Raw genomic sequence first — 18,070 nt, 5'->3', positions numbered from 1 at the left:
TATATCACCTTTATTTAACCAGGTAGGCAAGTTGAGAACAAGTTCTCATTTACAATTGCGACCTGGCCGAGATGAAGCAAAGCAGTTCGACACATACAACAACACAGAGTTACACATGGAGTAAAACAAAGATACAGTCCATAATACAATAGAAAAATAAGTCTATATACAATGTGAGCAAATGAGGTGAGAAGGGAGGTAAAGGCAAAAAAAGGCCATGGTGGTGAAGTAAATACAATATAGCAAGCAAAACACTGGAATGGTAGATTTGCAGTGGAAGAATGTGCAAAGTAGAAATATAAATAATGGGGTGCAAAGGAGCAAAATAAATAAATAAATACAGTAGGGGAAGGGGTAGTTGTTTGGGCTAAATTATAGATGGGCTATGCACAGGTGCAGTATTCTGTGAGCTGCTCTGACAGCTAGTGCTTAAAGCTAGTGAGGGAGATAAGTGTTTCCAGTTTCAGAGATTTTTGTAGTTCGTTCCAGTCATTGGCAGCAGAGAACTGGAAGGAGAGGCGGCCAAAGAGGAATTGGTTTTGGGGGTGACCAAAGATATACCTGCTGGAGCGCGTGCTACAGGTGGGTGCTGCTATGGTGACCAGCGAGCTGAGATATGGGGCTTTGGTGACAAAATGGAGGGGGAACTGACATCATAAATGACATCATAAGGTTGACATCAGCAAACCGCTCTCCCACATGACCCTATACACGCTCTCTGCCATCTGCCCGGTACAGTTGAAACCGGGGTCCGTGAAGAGGATACTACTCCAGCATACCAGTTGCCATCGAAGGTGAGCATTTGTCCACTGAAGTCGGTGGCGACGCCGAAATGCAGTCAGGTCAAGACCCTGGTGAGGATGACGAGCATGCAGATGAGCTTCCCTGAGATGCTTTCTGACAGTTTGTTGCAGAAATGATTCGGTTGTGCAAACCCACAGTTTCATCAGCTGTATGTGTGGCTGGTCTCATCACTGCTGTGCTCCATCAACATTCCGTCAAAAAATCATCTTACAAATCAAGTAGCAGATATATAATATGGTAGAAATAGTATGTAGCCTTTGCTGTAGCCTACAGGCTGAAGATAAAACGTGTGCAATGCAACGAGATGGACAATTCTTACATCATGCACAATTCTCCGATTAAATAGCCCAACCTAAATGGGTCCCAATAAAAAATATAAAAAAATGCGCTGACATTTGAACAAACACCATACAACAAATAGACAATCAGGCTACTCACATCTGATGTCTATTTCACCCCATGGGCTAAATTGTCATGATCAGTGGCAGTGGTCTTCAGTTTGTATCACAATTTATTTTGGGCTACAGCCCCCTCCCCCTTTTTCTCCCCAATTGGTAGTTACAGTCTTGTCCCATCGCTGCAACTCCCGTACAGACTCGGGAGAGGCTAAGATCGAGAGCCATTCGTCACTCCGAAACACGGCCCTGCCAAGCCACACTGCTTCTTGACACACTGCTCACTTAACCCGGAAGCCAGCCGTACCAATGTGCGGGATCGAACCCGGATCTGTAGTGATGCCTCTAACACTGTGATGCAGTGCCTTAGACTGCTGCGCCACTCTTTTGGGCATATTTCTTTTGGGGAGGGGGGGCCTTGAACCAATCATAGACGTCTATGTTTGATTTCAGATTTGGTCCTGTCTGGACCGGCCTTGATTTGGTCCAAAAATAGACCTTTGTAAATGACACAACTTTCTTTATGAACCAAAAATTAACCGGATTTCAATGTCCAGAAAAAATAATAATTACGTCTGGAAAATATGCATTTTCACCTTCCTTCAGAACCTAAAATGTACCTAACTTCAACGTTTGGAAAATATGTATTCTAGGTATCTTTAAACTTAATTATGCTTACTGGGACTATTCTAGATTTGCGAGTATATGATGGTGGCATTTTTTTTGTGCCTCTCCTCGAGCGGCAGTGCGGCCTAGACTGGCCTGTAGTGTTCTTGCAAATTCTCTTTTTGATTTAGAATCGGACCAATTTCCCTGGCCATGATTGGGTTCCCTGGTCAAACAGGCACTGCTGTAGACATTGTTTTAAGTTTATCTGGGAGGTTAAAGACGTGCTGCGTTTCAGTGTAATTCGGGCAGAGCTGTTATCACGGTTCCATGGCTCAGCAGTTTCCTGCCTTCCAGATACGCTCGCTGCCATTAACATGATATCATTTTATATGCAAGGAGAATACAATCTGGAATCTTTATTATTTTAGATTTTTTTACTGTTCAAGATGGACAGTAAAGAAAATCCAACCAGACTGGGTAACTCTTTGAAAAATAAGGGGAAATTAATGTCAATTTAAGATAATTAAAGTAAATGCAGCCACTATTTATATGGGCCTTGGTGAAACATAATTAATTTTATCGCTAAGGCTGTTGAGTACATGGCGCATAGGCTGGATTCTAGGGTGATGAGGGTGGTACGCTACTCAAGTTGCCCTCAGTGCTCACTTTGTTTTCTTGGGTTGTAGCTTCCTCCTTATCCGATCAAAACCAATGCAATGGCAGGGCAAATTGTTTTTGATATGGTCAGCCATCCACCGGATAATCAATTCTGCAATTATTGGTTGTACAGCCTGTAGCATTTAGTTGATTCACCCTGCATTTCCTGCTATACTCATCTGTCTATCTTATTCCCCCATTTTCCCTTCATTGGCCTCCAGACTAAAGTGAGTACTTCTGTTGTATCGCTAGGTTGTAAATGGGGGGTAAAATCTGTGAGCTGTAAAAGTTTGTACAGTTGCTTATTAGAGTATTAGTTTCCGCTTCGTGTCTTTTGGCTATTATTTATGTAGGAGGCCCTTTTTAAGTTTTGTACAGTTGAAGTCGGAAGTTTACATACCCCAAGGTTGGAGTCATTACAACTCGTTTTTCAACCACTCCACACATTTCTAGTTAACAAACTATAGGTTTGGCATGTTGGTTAGCACATCTACTTTGTGCATGACACAAGTCACAAGTCATTTACAGACAGATTATTTCACTTATAATTCACTGTATCACAATTCCAGTGTGTCAGAAATGTACATACACTAAGTTGACTGTGCCTTTAAGCAGCTTGGAAAAATCCAGAAAATTATTGGAGATACCTGTGGATGTATTTCAAGGCCTACCTTCAAACTCAGTGCCTCTTTGCTTGACATCATGGGAAAATCAAAAGAAATCAGCCAAGACCTCAGGAAAAAAAAATTGTAGACCTGGTTCATCCTTGGGAGCAATTTCCAAACGCCTGAAGGTACCACGTTCATCTGTACTAACAATAGTATGCAAGTATAAACACCATGGGACCACGCAGCCGTCATACCGCTCAGGAAGGAGAGGCGTTCTGTCTCCTAGAGATGAATGTACTTTGGTGCAAAAAGTGCAAATCAATCCCAGAACAACAGCAAAGGATCTTGTGAAGACGCTGGAGGAAATGGGTACAAAAGTATCTATATCCACAGTAAAACAAGTCCTATATCGACATAACCTGAAAGGCCGCTCAGCAAGGAAGAAGCCACTGCTCCAAAACCCGCCATAAAAAAAGACTACGGTTTGCAACTGCACACGGGGACAAATGTTGCACTTTGGTCTGGTCTGATGAAACAAAAATAGAACCATTTGACCATAATGACCATCATTATGTTTAGAGGAAAAAGGGGGACGCTTGCAAGCTGAAGAACACCATCCCAACCGTGAAGCACAGGGGTGGCAGCATCATGTTGTGGGGGTGCTTTGCTGCAGGAGGAGCTGGTGCATTTCACAAAATAGATGGTTTCATGAGGAGGAAAATTATGTGGATATATTGAAGCAACATCTCAAGACATCAGTCAGGAAGTTAAAGCTTGGTTGCAAATGGGTCTTACAAAGGGACAATGACCCCAAGCATACTTCCAAAGTTGTGGCAAAATGGCTGAAGGACAACAAAGTCAAGGTATTGGAGTGGCCATCACAAAGCCCTGACCTCAATCCTATAGAAAATTTGTGGGCAGAACTGAAAAAGCGTATGCGAGCAAGGAGGCCTACAAACCTAACTCAGTTACACCAGCTCTGTCAGGAGGAATGGGCCAAAATTCACTCAACTTATTGTGATAAGCTTGTGGGAGGCTACCAGAAATGTTTGACCCAAGTTAAACAATTTAAAGGCAATGCTACCAAATACTAATTGAGTGTATGTAAACTTCTGACCCACTGGGAATGTGATGAAAGAAATAAAAGCTGAAATAAATCATTCTCTCTACTATTATTCTGACATTTCACATTCTTAAAATAAAGTGGTGATCTTAACTGATCTAAAACAGGGAAGTTTTACTAGGATTAAATGTCAGGAATTGTGAAAAACTGAGTTTAAATGTATTTGGCTAAGGTTTATGTAAACTTCCTACTTCAGTTGTTTGTAGATAATTTCCCAGAGTGAACTATTCCCTATGTTTTGCTCGTCAGTTACTGTCAAAAATATAAACACAACATGCAACAATTTCAAAGATTTTGCAGTTACAGTTCATGGAAGGAAATCAGTCAATTAAAATAAATTCCTTAGGCCCTAATCTATGGATTTCACATGACTGGGCAGGTGGCACAGCCATTGGTGGGCCTGAGAGGGCATAGGAGCCTGGCCCAGCCAATCAGAATTAGTTTTTCCCTACAAACGGGTATTATTATGGACAGAAATACTCTTCAGCACCTCCCGCCACAACCCCCCTCCCCTCTTTCTGATGATCCAGCAGGTGAAGAAGCTGGATGTGGGAGAAGAAGCTGGATGCTAGCGTGGTTATACATGGTCGGCGGTTGTGAGGCCAGTTGTACGTACTGCCAAATTCTATAAAACAACGTTGAAGGTGGCTTATGGTAGAGAAATGTACATTCAAATCTCAATGATCATGCTGTTTAATCAGATTCTTGATCTGCCACACCTGTCAGGTGGATTGATTATCTTGACACAGGATAAAATGCCCAGTAACAGGGATGTAAAAAAAATAGTGCACTAGATTTGAGAGAAATAAGCTTTTTGTGCATATGGAAAATGTCTGGGATCTTTTGTTTCAGCTCATGAAACACTTTACATGTTGCATTTATATTTTTGGTCAGTGTAGATTGTGTCAGTCTGGCAGTTGTGGTCTCATTTGGCTTCGTTATTTGGTGGCAATAAGGTGTAAATGGTAGCCTCAGATAAACAACCGTTTTCTTTGGAAATTAGCCCTTATTTTGTCTAGCTAGAATCTCATAGATGACTTTCCTCTTGCATCCCCTCATTCTGACTGTCTCATCACACCTGATCTCCCTCTTTTATTTCAAGTATTTTTCTTTTCTGCCGTCTCCATGAAAGCAGGAGTAAGCGTTGTGTGCTAGAGGAAGGTGACCGCCAGAGGCTCATAAGCACATTTGCCGCACGGGCCATCACTGCCCACAAGCAGTCCAGTGCCAATGGGATCCTCCTCAACAATATGCCCAAGTCCGAGAGCAACATCACATTATTCTCGGATGAGAACCCCCTAACCACCAAGAACCCCCTGTTTGACGAAGGCACGGGCACGCTCAGCAGCCCAGAGACCCTGGGGAAGCACCAGAGGAGGATTGACCTCCTGGGGGCCTACTCCCCTCCTCAGGCCCCTCGAGGCCTGAGACACTCCTTCCTGAGATTCAACTCTGGTGGCTCGGGCCACTCCTGGACCCTACCTTCCAGACTCCATAGGAAGGAGATGTATGATGCTCTGAGGAGACAGGTAGTGATGGACCCGGTGCAATGGGAGCTGGAGATTCTGAAGACTGAGCTGAAGGACAGTAAGGACATGCTGGACGGCCTGGACTGGGGAAACCTGGGGCGCGGCACCTACATGGAGCCCAAGCCCCTGTCGGTGAAGGAGCAGGCCAGGCAGTTTGAGCAGCAGGCCATGAGGGAGATGAAGCAGAGGCAGAGTCGGGACTCCCGGGGGTCTCTCTCTCCAGACTTCCTGATGGGGTTGGGGTTCGACAGCCCCCAGCACCGGGCCAGAGAGGACCGACAGTCTCTGGGCTCCATCCTGGGTAGCGACAGCCCCCACCGCCACTCTGTGAGCTCCATCCTGGGTAGAGAGGAACGCCACCTGGGCCAAGACAGAGAGGGCCCACCCTGCATCATTATCACCCAGAGCGATGGAACTCCACCCCCCACCCACAAGCCCACTCCACCTATCCGGCGCAGGTTCAGCTCCAGCTTCTCCAGCTACAACTCAGCCTCCGCCGAACCCTACGAGGTCAACCTGGAGGTCATCCCTGACCCCCTGACGTGCCCCCTCCACCCCCACCCAACTCCCCTCTTCCCCCTCCACGCCTCCTCCTCCCACCTCCCATCCGTCCCCCCACTTAACTACGGCAAAAACCCTGCCCCGCCCCTCCTCCGCCTCTCCCTCCTCCTCTGTCCCCTTCCCTCAATCGTCCATCTACGTTTGTGCTCCCCCTGCCCGCTGTGACCACCCTGAGACCCGTGTCCCTGCGCCCTCCCCCGCCGCCCCTCCCCACCGATCCCCAGCCCCCAGGAAGGAGTTGAAGGGGATCCTGAAGAACATACAGAACATCGCCGACATCGAGAAATCTGTCGCTAATATGTACAGTCAAATAGACAAAAAACAGATGCTTCCACGGAGCGCCCTGAGGCCACGAGGGTCTGTGGATTCCATGGACTCTTTAAATGGCATACTAGACACTGCAGAGATTGTAGCCCCCACCATACCAGAGGTACAGGCAGAGGCTCTGGTTGCAGAACAGCCACATCAGGTGCAGGTCCAACCAAACGTTAACATGAACTCTATAGTGGAAGAGCTGGAGAAACGCTTCCCTTCTCAGTCCACTGCAATGTGACTCTCTCTTTCTTCTCTCTCTTTCTTTCTTCATTGACTGTTTCTTCATTTTTTTGTTAATTTTGAAATTCCATTCTTTATCTTTGTTTTCATTTGTGTTCTTTCTTTGTTTTGTGTGTCATCTATGTATTTTTTTTCAAGGGAGTTGTTCTCGATCAGACATTAATATTTATTTATTGATATACGTATTGTTAGTGATGTTTTGTTGTTTAGCCTATAGTTAGCCTATAATTGTTTAAATCTATGGTCACCTAAAGATTAAAGAGTCTAGAGAATTCTACCCATCAGTCTCATAAAAAGGAAAAATTATATTCATTGCACTCAAGTCATTTTAACCATTTTGAGTCTCATGGTCAAAATCCCAAAATGAGAATTTTCCCAACCTGAAAGATATATAACGAAAGTGCTCCAGTACATTGGATTACCTTGAAGCCACACCCCAGCAAAACGTGAACATTCCCAGAACATTAGCTAAGATTCCCAATAAGTTCTAGTTAGGGTTTTATCTAATGTTAGGATGATAACAAAGTATTCTTCTTATTTTATGTTGTAAATGAAATATCCTTAGAATGCTCTCCTAACATTCACTATAATATTGTGCTTAAAACCTGTTAAGCCTACCCCCTACTTTTTCGAACATTCTGTTAAAAATCGCGCAACATTTCAGCGTCCTGCTACTCATGCCAGGAATATAGTATATGCATATGATTAGTATGTGTGAATAGAAAACACTCTCACGTTTCTAAAACTGGTTAAATCACTGCTGTGACTATAACAGAGCGTGTGTTTCATCGAAAGGCGCAAGAAAAACTGATCACTGAAAACGGAAAAAAATATCAATGCGCCACTTGCATGTATTGTTTAAGGGACACGAAATTAAATGGGGCCGAGATTGCAAGTCCTACAGCTTCCACACGATGTCGCCAGTCTTGTCAATTGCCTTCTCGTTGTTTCTTGGTCAAACGAGGAAGAGAGACCACTTTCCATCCGGTCTCCGACAGGAAGTTTTGGAAGAGAGATTTCGGAACATGATTTGAAATCGTGGAGCTATTGAATACACCGCCCCGTGATCAATTTGATAGATTATTAACGTTTACTAATACCTAAAGTTGGATTACAAAAGTATTTCGAAGTGTTTTGTGAAAGTTTATCGTCGACTTTTTTAATTTTAAAAAATGACGTAGCGTTTTGAAACTGTCTTTTTTTTCTGAATCACACAGTTTCCATAGATGGATATTTTGGGTATATATGGACCGATTTAATCGAAAAAAAGACCCAATAGTGATGTTTATGGGACATATAGGAGTGCCAACAAAGAAGCTCGTCAAAGGTAATGAAAGTTTTATATTTTATTTCTGCTATTTGTGTAGCGCCGGCTACGCTAATTCTTTTGTTTACGTCGCATTCAGGTATTTCGGGGTGTTGCATGCTATCAGATAATAGCTTCTCATGCTTTCGACGAAAAGCATTTTAATAATCTGACTTGTTGGCTAGATTCACAACGAGTGTAGCTTTAATTCAGTACCCTGCATGTGTGTTTTAATGAACGTTTGAGTTTTAACGAGTGCTATTAGCATTTGGCGTAGCGCATTTGCATTTGCTGATGGCTAGATGGGACGATTGCGTCTCGGGTCGACGCAAGAGGCATCTGCAACAACCACCACAGAACATTCCCCAAAAGTTCTCATTAGGTTTCCAGGTAATGTAGTAACACAATCTACCAGTAATGTTTTCCCAGAACACGTTTAATTGATTATTTTAAGGTTCCCAGAATGTTTCATTAGGTTGTGGTAACGGTCTGGTAGGAACAGTGTGGTGACACCACAAAAGATATGTTCCCAAAACACAAAAACTGTACATTTGTGTGGATGATTGTACAATGTTTCTTTTAGGGTGCAAAAAAACATTCACCTGATGTTGCAAGAACGTTCCCAGAACACATTTCATCTGATCTTTAAAATCTGTCCAGTTGTGCTGACATTCAGATAATGTTTAAGTTAGGTTGCACAGGACATTCCTCTAATGTTGTAAGAATGTTGACAGAAAACCTGGTCTAAGTTATTTAATGGTTCCCATAACATGTTATCAAGTTATGGGAGTTGTCTGGAATGTTGCAAGAATATTCTTGTGATATTCACATAGGTTGCACAGAACATTCCCACACTGTTGCACAATGTTCCACAATTTCCAAATATGTCAATTTTTATCACGTTCATAGCCTATTTGTTTTAGGTTTAACATAATATTCCATTGATGTTCACGCAATATACATTCTACCTTGTCTTGGAGGTAATTTAATTAGAAGTTTTACCTAATATTACCACAACATTCTCAGCTTGCAAATTTGTAGCTCCTTAAAGCAGATTCGAATACATTCCCGCTATGTTTCTCTCCAGATTTAATGACGAGTCGATTTAAGGGACTGTATTGTATGTGATATAGACATTTGTAGGACATTTGAACAGTATTTAACCTCTCTGGGATAGGCGGGACGCAAATGTCTCACCTGACCAATTGCCAGGAAAAATGCAGAGCGCCAAATAAATAAAAAATGCTATAAAATTCAAACTTTCATTAAATCACACATTTACGATACCAAATTAAAGCCACACTCATTGTAAATCCAGCCAAAATGTCAAATATTATCTGATGATAGCACAACAGTAAACGAAGAGACAATAGCATATTTCAACCCTGCAGGCACCACACAAAACGCAGAAATAAAATATAAATCATGCCTTACCTTTGACGAGCTTCTTTTGTTGGCACTTCAATATGTCCCATAAACATCACAAATGGTCCTTTTGTTCGATTAATTCCGTCTATATATATCCAAAATGTCCATTTATTTGGCACATTTGATCCAGAAAAAAACAGCTTCCAATTTGCGCAACTACAAAATATCTCAAAAGTTACCTGTAAACTTTGCCAAAACATTTCAAACTACATTTGTAATAAAACTTTAGGTATTTTTAAACGTTAATAATCGATTAAATTGAAGACTGGTCTATCTGTTTACAGGAGGATCACAAACCAATGCTACTTTTCAAGTCTTACGCAACTCTCAACAGTACACATAACGTTACCCAGTTCCAAGATGGCCGTACTTCTTCATTGCACAAAGGAATAACCTCAACCAAATTCCAAAGACTGGTGACATCCAGTGGAAGCGGTAGGAACTGCAAACAAGTGCCTAAGAAATATAGTTTCCCAATGAGAACTCACTGAACAGACAGTGACCTCAATTTTTTTCTTTTCTGAATGGTTAGTCCTCAGGGTTTTGCCTGCTACATAAGTTCTGTTATACTCACAGACATGATTCAAACAGTTTTAGAAACTTCAGAGTGTTTTCTATCCAAATCAATAATGATATGCATATATTATATTCTTGGCATGAGTAGCAGGAAGTTGAAATTGGACATGCTATTTATCCAAAAGTGAAAATGCTGCCCCCTATCCCAATTAATCATAAAAACACAACCATATTTTTTACACTTTATATGTTGAAAGTCTGCACATGTGGGGTTTGAACCTGAAATGTTTGGTTCCCAAGCCAGGTTTTTTATTCTCTGCACCACCAGGGAAGCTCTCAGTTTAATCAGGAATGAAATTCCTTTTTAGCATTATTAGACGTAACTAACCCAGGGATATACTGGTCACTGGGTTGTTCACCATTACTTCACCAATCCTCTTTATGTGTTGCATACTTCTGGGCCCATATTTACAAGGTATCCAAGACTGAGTGCTGATCTCGGATCACTTCTGCTTTTCAGATCATGAAAAATAAGACATGGGGGACCATGTCAAGCATCTCAAAGTAGGAATTTTATCAGGTGCGTTTAAAAAAAAGTTGAACATTCAATTTTTACACATTTTATTTTTTACAGTTAGGCTAAATTCTGCATTTCTTACTAGATTTATACATCTGGATGAAATAAACACATCCTCTCTTTTCGTAGATTATATATGAGCCTCAATTTCACATTTCTTTTCATTTTTTAAATTCTTTTAAGAAATGTGGTTTAAGAAAGTGTGGGATTGGACCTGCAATCTTCAACTCTGTAGCCAGAACATTAAGTTTTTGTGTTTTGGGAACATATCTTTTGTGATGTCCCACCAGACTGTTCCCACAACCTCATGAAACATTCTGAGAGCCTTTAAAGGACCGACAAAATGTGTTCTAGGAACGTTCTTGCAGCATCTGGTGAATGTTTTTTGTACCCTAAAATACCATTTTTATTATCATCAACACAACTGGACGGTTTTTGTGTTTTGGAAACATATCATCTTTTATGTCCCCACAATGTTCTCTTCAGACTGTTCCCACAACCTAATGAAATATTCTGGGAACCTTTGAAGAACAGATTCAATGTTTTCTAGGAACGTTCTTGCAACATCAGGCAAATGTTTATACAAACATTCTATAATCATAAGCCTGACTGAACAGTTTTTGTGTTATGAAAACATTTGCAGTGACCTAATGAATGTTCCGGGAACTTTCAACAAACCAATTTTGGTTTGGTGGGACTCCACAGAGTAACTACAGTGCATTCGGAAAGTATTCAGACCCCTTGACTTTTTCCACATTTTGTTACATTACAGGCATATTCTAAAATGGATTCCATTTTCCTCATAAATCTACACACAATACCCCATAATGACACAGCAAAAACAGGTTCAGATTTTGTTGCAAATTTATTCAAAATACAAAACTGAAAAATTACATTTACGTAAGTATTCAGACCCTTTACTCAGTACTTTGTTGATGTACCTTTGGAAGCAATTTCAGTCTTGAGTGTTTTTGGATAAGACGCTACAAGCTTGGCAGACCTGTATTTGGGAAGTTTCTCCAGTTCTTCTCTGCAGATCCTCTCAAACTCTGTCAGGTTGGATTGGGGAGTGTTTCTGCTCAGCTATTTTCAGGTCTCTCCAGAGATGTTAGATCAGGTTCAAGTCTGGGCTCTGGCTGGGCCATTCAAGGGACATTCAGAGACTTGTCCCGAAGCCACTGCTAAGTTGTCTTAAATGTGTGCTTAGGGTCATTGTCCTGTTGGAAGGTGGACCTTCGCCCCAGTCTGTGGTCCTGAGCACTCTGAAGCAGGTTTTCATCAAGGATCTCTGTATTTTGCTCCTTTAACTTTTCCCTCGATCCTGACGAGTCTCCCAGTCCCTGCCGCTGAAAAACAGCATGATGCTGCCACCACTATGCTTCACCGTAGGGATGGAGGCAGGTTTCCTCCGGATGTGACTCTTGGCATTCAGGCCAAAGAGTTCAATCTTGGTTTCATCAGACCAGAGAATCTTGTTTCTCATGGTCTGAGAGTCCTTTAGGTGCCTTTTGGCAAACGCCAAGTGGGCTGTCATGTGCCTTTTATTGAGGAGTGGCTTCCGTCTGGCCACTCTACCATAAAGGCCTGATTGGGGGAGTACTGCAGAGATGGTTGTCCTTCTGGCTGGTTTTCCCATCTCCACAGAGGAACTCTGGAGCTCTGTCAGGGTGACCATCGGGTTCTTGGTCACCTCCCAGACCAAGGCCCTTCTCCCCCAAATGCGCAGTTTAGCCAGGCGGCCAGCTCTAGGAAAAGTCTTGGTAGTTCCAAACTTCTTCCATTTAAGAATGATGGAGGCCACTATGGTCTTGGGAACCTTCAATGCTGCAGAACTTTTTTGGTACCCTTCCCCCAGATCTGTGCCTTGACACAATCCTGTCTCTGAGCTCTACAGACAATTCCTTCGAACTCATGGCTTGGTTTCTGCTCTGACATGCACTGTCAACTGTGGGACCTTACATTGACAGGTGTGTGCCTTTCGAAATCATGTCCAATCAATTGAATTGACCACATGTGGACTCCAATCAAGTTGCAGAAACATCAAGGATGAACAATGGAAACAGGATGCACCTGAGCTCAAATTCGAGTCTCATAGTAAAGGGTCTGAATACTTATGTAAATAAGTTGTTTCTGATTTTCATTTTTATTTAATAGTTGTATTTATTTAATCCATTTTAGGTTAAGGCTGTAACGTAACACAATGTGGAGAAGTCAAGGGGTCTGAATACTTTCAGAATGCACTGTATATGTGTTCTATAAAGGTTTGCTCGCTCGCAAACCACATGTTCTCTCTCTCTCTCTCATTTCTCCTTTCTTCTTCTACATCTTCTTGACTAGCCTAGATCTTCCCTCATGCAGTCACACACATACACACAAACACACACGCAGACACACTCTGCAGGTTTGAAGTCTACTGCGTTATGTAAATGACTTTCAAATAAAGTTGCACCATGTATGAAATCAGAGGGAAACTTTGAGTTCTCTGCTCTGCTCTTTGATAGTGATTGAGGTGCGAGGGGCTGCCATGTCTTGGCTTGTAGAATCATTTCTATTTGTCACCCGTGTTAGGTGTACACTCTCTATTTCAATAGTGGTGTTATACACAATGTGTAATACAAACCCACCAGTTTCATTGAATGGGATTCCAGTATACATTTGGAAAGATAGTCTGTCTCACACAGAGAGGCAAGGCCAGCCTACTAGAACTAAAACACTAGAGGAATCACTATTCATCTGAAGAGGAGACAAGCCAGCCAGTGGAATGAAATACAGACACTGAGACTCAGTCAGTGATCTGAGTACCTCTCCATGGTACTTGGCTTTTTCCGTGTCTCTGCACATCTTAGCTGAGCGCGGGTGGAACAACTTGCTTGTCAAATTGGGATGCATGTGCTTTTAATTACCTAACCAATCCATCGTGTTTCTGGTCGGCCTCCTGTCACCTCCCGCCTGTACCCCGGCGGTAACTCTTCCACATTTATTCAGCCCGACGTCCCTCCGACTCCCTCCATAATCCCACTTTTCATTAGGCTGGCAACTAATGGAGACTGTATCCTGCGTCATTACATGTGGTTCTCACTCACTTTCATCAATATCCACTGCTGCGGCTCTCCTTGTTGTGTCCTGTTTGCCAGTGTGAGTTTGATCGTAGGACCTCAGGTAGTCAGCGGTAGAAGAAATAGCAGTTTAATTGGCAGAGAGAAACTCAAGGTTGGCCTGTCATCTCTCTATAGCCTTGATTCTTCATTTTGCACCGCTCTCTCTTCCTCCCTCTCTCTCTCTCTCTTTCTATAACCCCTCTCTCTACCTCTCTCGTTCTACCCCTTTCTCACTCTATTACAATTTATTTCCGCTACTTGCCCTGGAAGAGTATCCTCTCCTCCACACATCATTCCTCAGCATCCCCCTGTATCATGTCATGCCTCCCTTTCATCCTTAGCTCATGCTGTGCTCATGGCTGTTTTCTCCTAGTTACACTAGGTGTTGTTAATCAGCAGGGAGACGGAGGTAGTAGCACCTCTCAGATGACGCACTGTTCTCCAGAATCGGTTAATCCTAGGGAAATGTTCATGATTTCCTGTCTAGGATTAGGGCACTGCCTTTCTGTGAAGGCAGATGAAGCCAGGCGAGTCACACTATGAAGCCAGGCGAGTCACACTATGAAGTCAAGTCACTAGATTTAGTGCTGAGATCAAAGTAAGCATCCACAGTGTTTCACAGTATCGCGCTAACACGTTTATACAATCTCATTTCTGACAACCCGGACACTTTTTACAGATGTATTCCACAATCACAGATGTATAGTACATACTCTATATGTACTGTATACACTTTGACTCTGATTTCCGCCAGAATCACCTAATGAAGTACTGTGTCTTTGGGAGTGTTAACCCTGATTGTGACCCATGATAAGCTTGACTAGCGAGACTTATTTTCCCACCCAGTACCACAAACTGCTTATCAACTCTGCCAGTGATGACATCCAGGCCTAGACCAAGGAGCATAGGCATCCACTACCCGGACCAGTCCCACACACCCTCCTCTGGGGACGAGGCATGACCTTTGTAGCCCGACACAAGAGCAGGGGTATTTCTACTGGACAAGCTCCACCACACAGGGGCACATTAGCCGCCTCACCACATCACCAGCGGAGTGGGGCTGAGTAATTCCTCTCTCAAAGTCACCAATGATTGTTTAGCCGTGAAATGTTCATTTGGGATTCCTCATTACGTTCTCATCGGGGAACAATTGCAATCATTTGCTTTCAGATGATCAGCGTCGTGGGCTGAATTCTAATCACTAGTGTTGAACGCAAAGTGGATCAGCTGATGAATGGAGATGCTCTCCTCCCGATCCTTTTTTTCCCCCCATCCTCTGTGTAATTAAACGCTTCCCTTTTGTCCAGTGTCTCTGGATGATTATTGTAGTGTCAATGGTTAGTGTAGTGTCAACAGACTGCCGTTAGTCTAGTCTGTGTAAAGTGTGAATGAGAAGACTCCCTGTCTTTTCATATGAACTCATACGCTGAGATGCCGTTGACCTTAACAAGGGCCCCATAACATCAAAGGTCCACCACCATATTTTACAGTAAGTATTGGGTTATCATCCGCTCATGCATTCTCATTTCAACTCCAAAAACAACACTGGTGTGTGTGTGTGGCCTAAGAGCTCTATTTTCAGGTCATCCAACAAAAGTTAGCTAAACGGCATTGGCACTTGGATTGGAACCTGTGCTTTGGTCAGATGGCCGAGCACCCCAGTGCTGTGTTTGGAGCGGAAATGAGGGTTGTATGAGTGGAAAATAACACACCTACAGTAATATATGGTGTTGGATCATTGATGTTATGGAGCCATTTCGCTTCCACTGGTCCTGGGGGCCTTTGTTAAGGTCAACGGAGTCATGAACTTTACCCAGTACCAGGATATTTTTTCCAAAAACCTGGCTTCCTCTGTCAGGAGTCTGAAACATGGGCACAAGTGCATCTTCCAACTAGACAATAACCCCAAGAACACATCAAAAGCCCACTAAAATAAATGAATAATTGGCCACAAAATCAACATTCTGCAATGGCCATCTCAGTCTCATCCATTGGAAATCCATTGTGGTTTGAATAGAAGAGGACAGTCAATAGACACAGGCGAATGATATCAAGAATCTGGAAGGAATAATGTATAGTGGAATGGTCCCAATGTATTCTCTGACTCATAAAACATTTTAGAAAAAGGCTCAGTGCCATTATCCTCGGAAGGTGAGGTATTGAATACAGACGTGTTAATAATGTTGACCCCCTACCTTTTTTCTGAATTGTTTTATTACTTTTTATTACTTATTATTTTTAAAAATCTCTTTCTCTGAGCAATTGTATTAGTATAAAAAAATCTAATTTCCCAAATTGTTTTAGAGTGCATTCAGAAAGTATTCAGACCCCTTGTCTTTTTCCACATTTTGTTACGTTACAGCCTTATTTTTTTACCCTCATCAATCTACACACAGTACCCCATAATTACAAAGCAAAAACAATTTTTTTAATACATTTTTGCAAATGTACTAAAAATTGAAATCTGATTACACATTTTTAAGTATTCAGACCCTTTACTTTGTTGAAGCACCTTTGGCAGCGATTACAGCCTTGAGTCTTCTTAGGTATGACGCTACAAGCTTGGCACACCTGTATTTGGGGAGTTTCTCTTCTTCTCTGCAGATCCTCTTAAGCTTCACTGCACAGCTATTTTCAGGTCTCTCCAGAGATGTTTGATTGGGCTCAAGTACTCCTGCGTTGTTTTGGCTGTGTGTGCATAGGGTCGTTGTCCTGTTGGAAGGTGAACGTTCGCTCCAGCCTGAGGCCCTGAGCACTCTGAAGCAAGATTTCATCAAGGATGCTTCACCATAGGGATGATATTGGCCAGGTGATTAGCCATGTCTGGTTTCCTCCAGACGTGACACTTGGCATTCAGGCCAAAGAGTTCAATCTTGGTTTCATCAGACTAGAGAATGTTGTTTCTCATGGTCTGAGAGTCCTTTAGATGCCTTTTTGGCAAACTCCAAGTGGGCTGTCATGTGCCTTTTACTGAGGAGTGTCTTCCGTCTGGCCACTCTACCATAAAGGCCTGATTGGTGGAGTGTTGCAGATATGGTTGTCCTTCTAGATGTTTCTTCCATCTCCACAGAGGAACTCTGGAGCTCTGTCAGAGTGACCATCGGGTTCTTGGTCACCTCTCTGACCAAGGACCTTCTCCCCCGATTTCTCAGTTTGATCAGATTGCCAGCTCTAGGAAGAGTCTTGGTGGTTCCAAACTTCTTCCATTTAAGAATGATGGAGGCCACTGTGTTCTTGGGGACCTTCAATGCTGCAGATATGTTTTGGTAGCCTTCCCCAGATCTGTGCCTCGACACAATCCTGGCTCAGAGCTCTACGGACAATTCCTTCGGCCTCATGGCTTGGTTTTTGCTCTGACACACACTGTCAACTGTGGGACCTCATATTGACAGGTGTGTGCCTTTCCAAATCATGTCCAATCAATTGAATTTACCACATGGACCCAATCAAGTTGCAGAAACATCTCAAGGTTGATCAATGTAAACAGGATGCACCTGAGCTCAATTTCGAGTCTCATAGCATCCTGAATGATTATGTAAATAAGGTATTTCTGTTTTTATTTTTAATAAATTAGCAAAAATGTCTAACTATTAAACTCATGGGTACACTAGCAATGGCTGCCAGTCCTGACTGTCATTTATGGATTATATTTATATGCTTGGTTGCGACTCTTGGTTTGCCTTTCGCAAATTATCTAATTGCAGGGGAAAACGTAGTTTGGAAAACAAATGCCTACTGTATTAAAGAGAAAACAAATCTGTCTGTAGAACCAATAGAAAGTTTCAACAGCTTCCATTTTTTTTCTGAACAGCAGCACTCCCTACAAAAAAATATTAAAAATCCAGCCATGGCTATATATCATACTAGAAAATGCAATTTTAAAAGTTATGAAAGTCTTGAAATTCACACACCTTATTTTTCCGTTGGCTTTTGGTCTCTCTCTCTCTCTCTCTCTCTCTCTCTCTCTGGTTAAGGGACAGGGGTAGAATAGATTTAAGGGAACTGAAGAATGTTTCAGATTATTGCCTTCTAAAGGAAATGAACAAATGCTTTACAATTCTTACACACTTGAAATCGAAAAATGTGTGAAGGGAGACCACTCTCGGCGTTTGATTTAAGCAGCCAAATTCAGTTACAGTAAGTAAAACAATGTTCATATCTGAAAGCTCAAGCAATCGTTATCTTGACAATCTTGTTTACTGATTTCCACAATGTTTCTTCCCCTACAGGCGTGGGTACGGACATCATGAGGTACGTTGGCGTTTCCACTCGCCTAAAATTGACATTGCTGCTTTTGAATGGCC

The 18,070-nt window shown here is 42.4% G+C and overlaps 1 protein-coding gene across 1 annotated transcript in view; it reads left to right on the top strand.

Moving 5' to 3' along the window:
• pcdh15b (protocadherin-related 15b) overlaps positions 1-18,070 on the top strand; it is a 214,316-nt gene that overhangs the window by 190,213 nt on the left and 6,033 nt on the right. The window contains exon 36 of the mRNA XM_042305961.1: positions 17,996-18,017. Within this exon, the coding sequence (XP_042161895.1) occupies positions 17,996-18,017 (22 nt within the window). The remainder of the gene's footprint in view (positions 1-17,995; positions 18,018-18,070) is intronic.

The sequence above is a fragment of the Oncorhynchus tshawytscha genome, linkage group LG25 (genome assembly GCF_018296145.1).
Source record: "Oncorhynchus tshawytscha isolate Ot180627B linkage group LG25, Otsh_v2.0, whole genome shotgun sequence".
NCBI classification, from domain to species: domain Eukaryota; kingdom Metazoa; phylum Chordata; class Actinopteri; order Salmoniformes; family Salmonidae; genus Oncorhynchus; species Oncorhynchus tshawytscha.
Note: the sequence above shows the minus strand (reverse complement) of the source record. Positions and strands in the feature narration are given on the sequence as shown.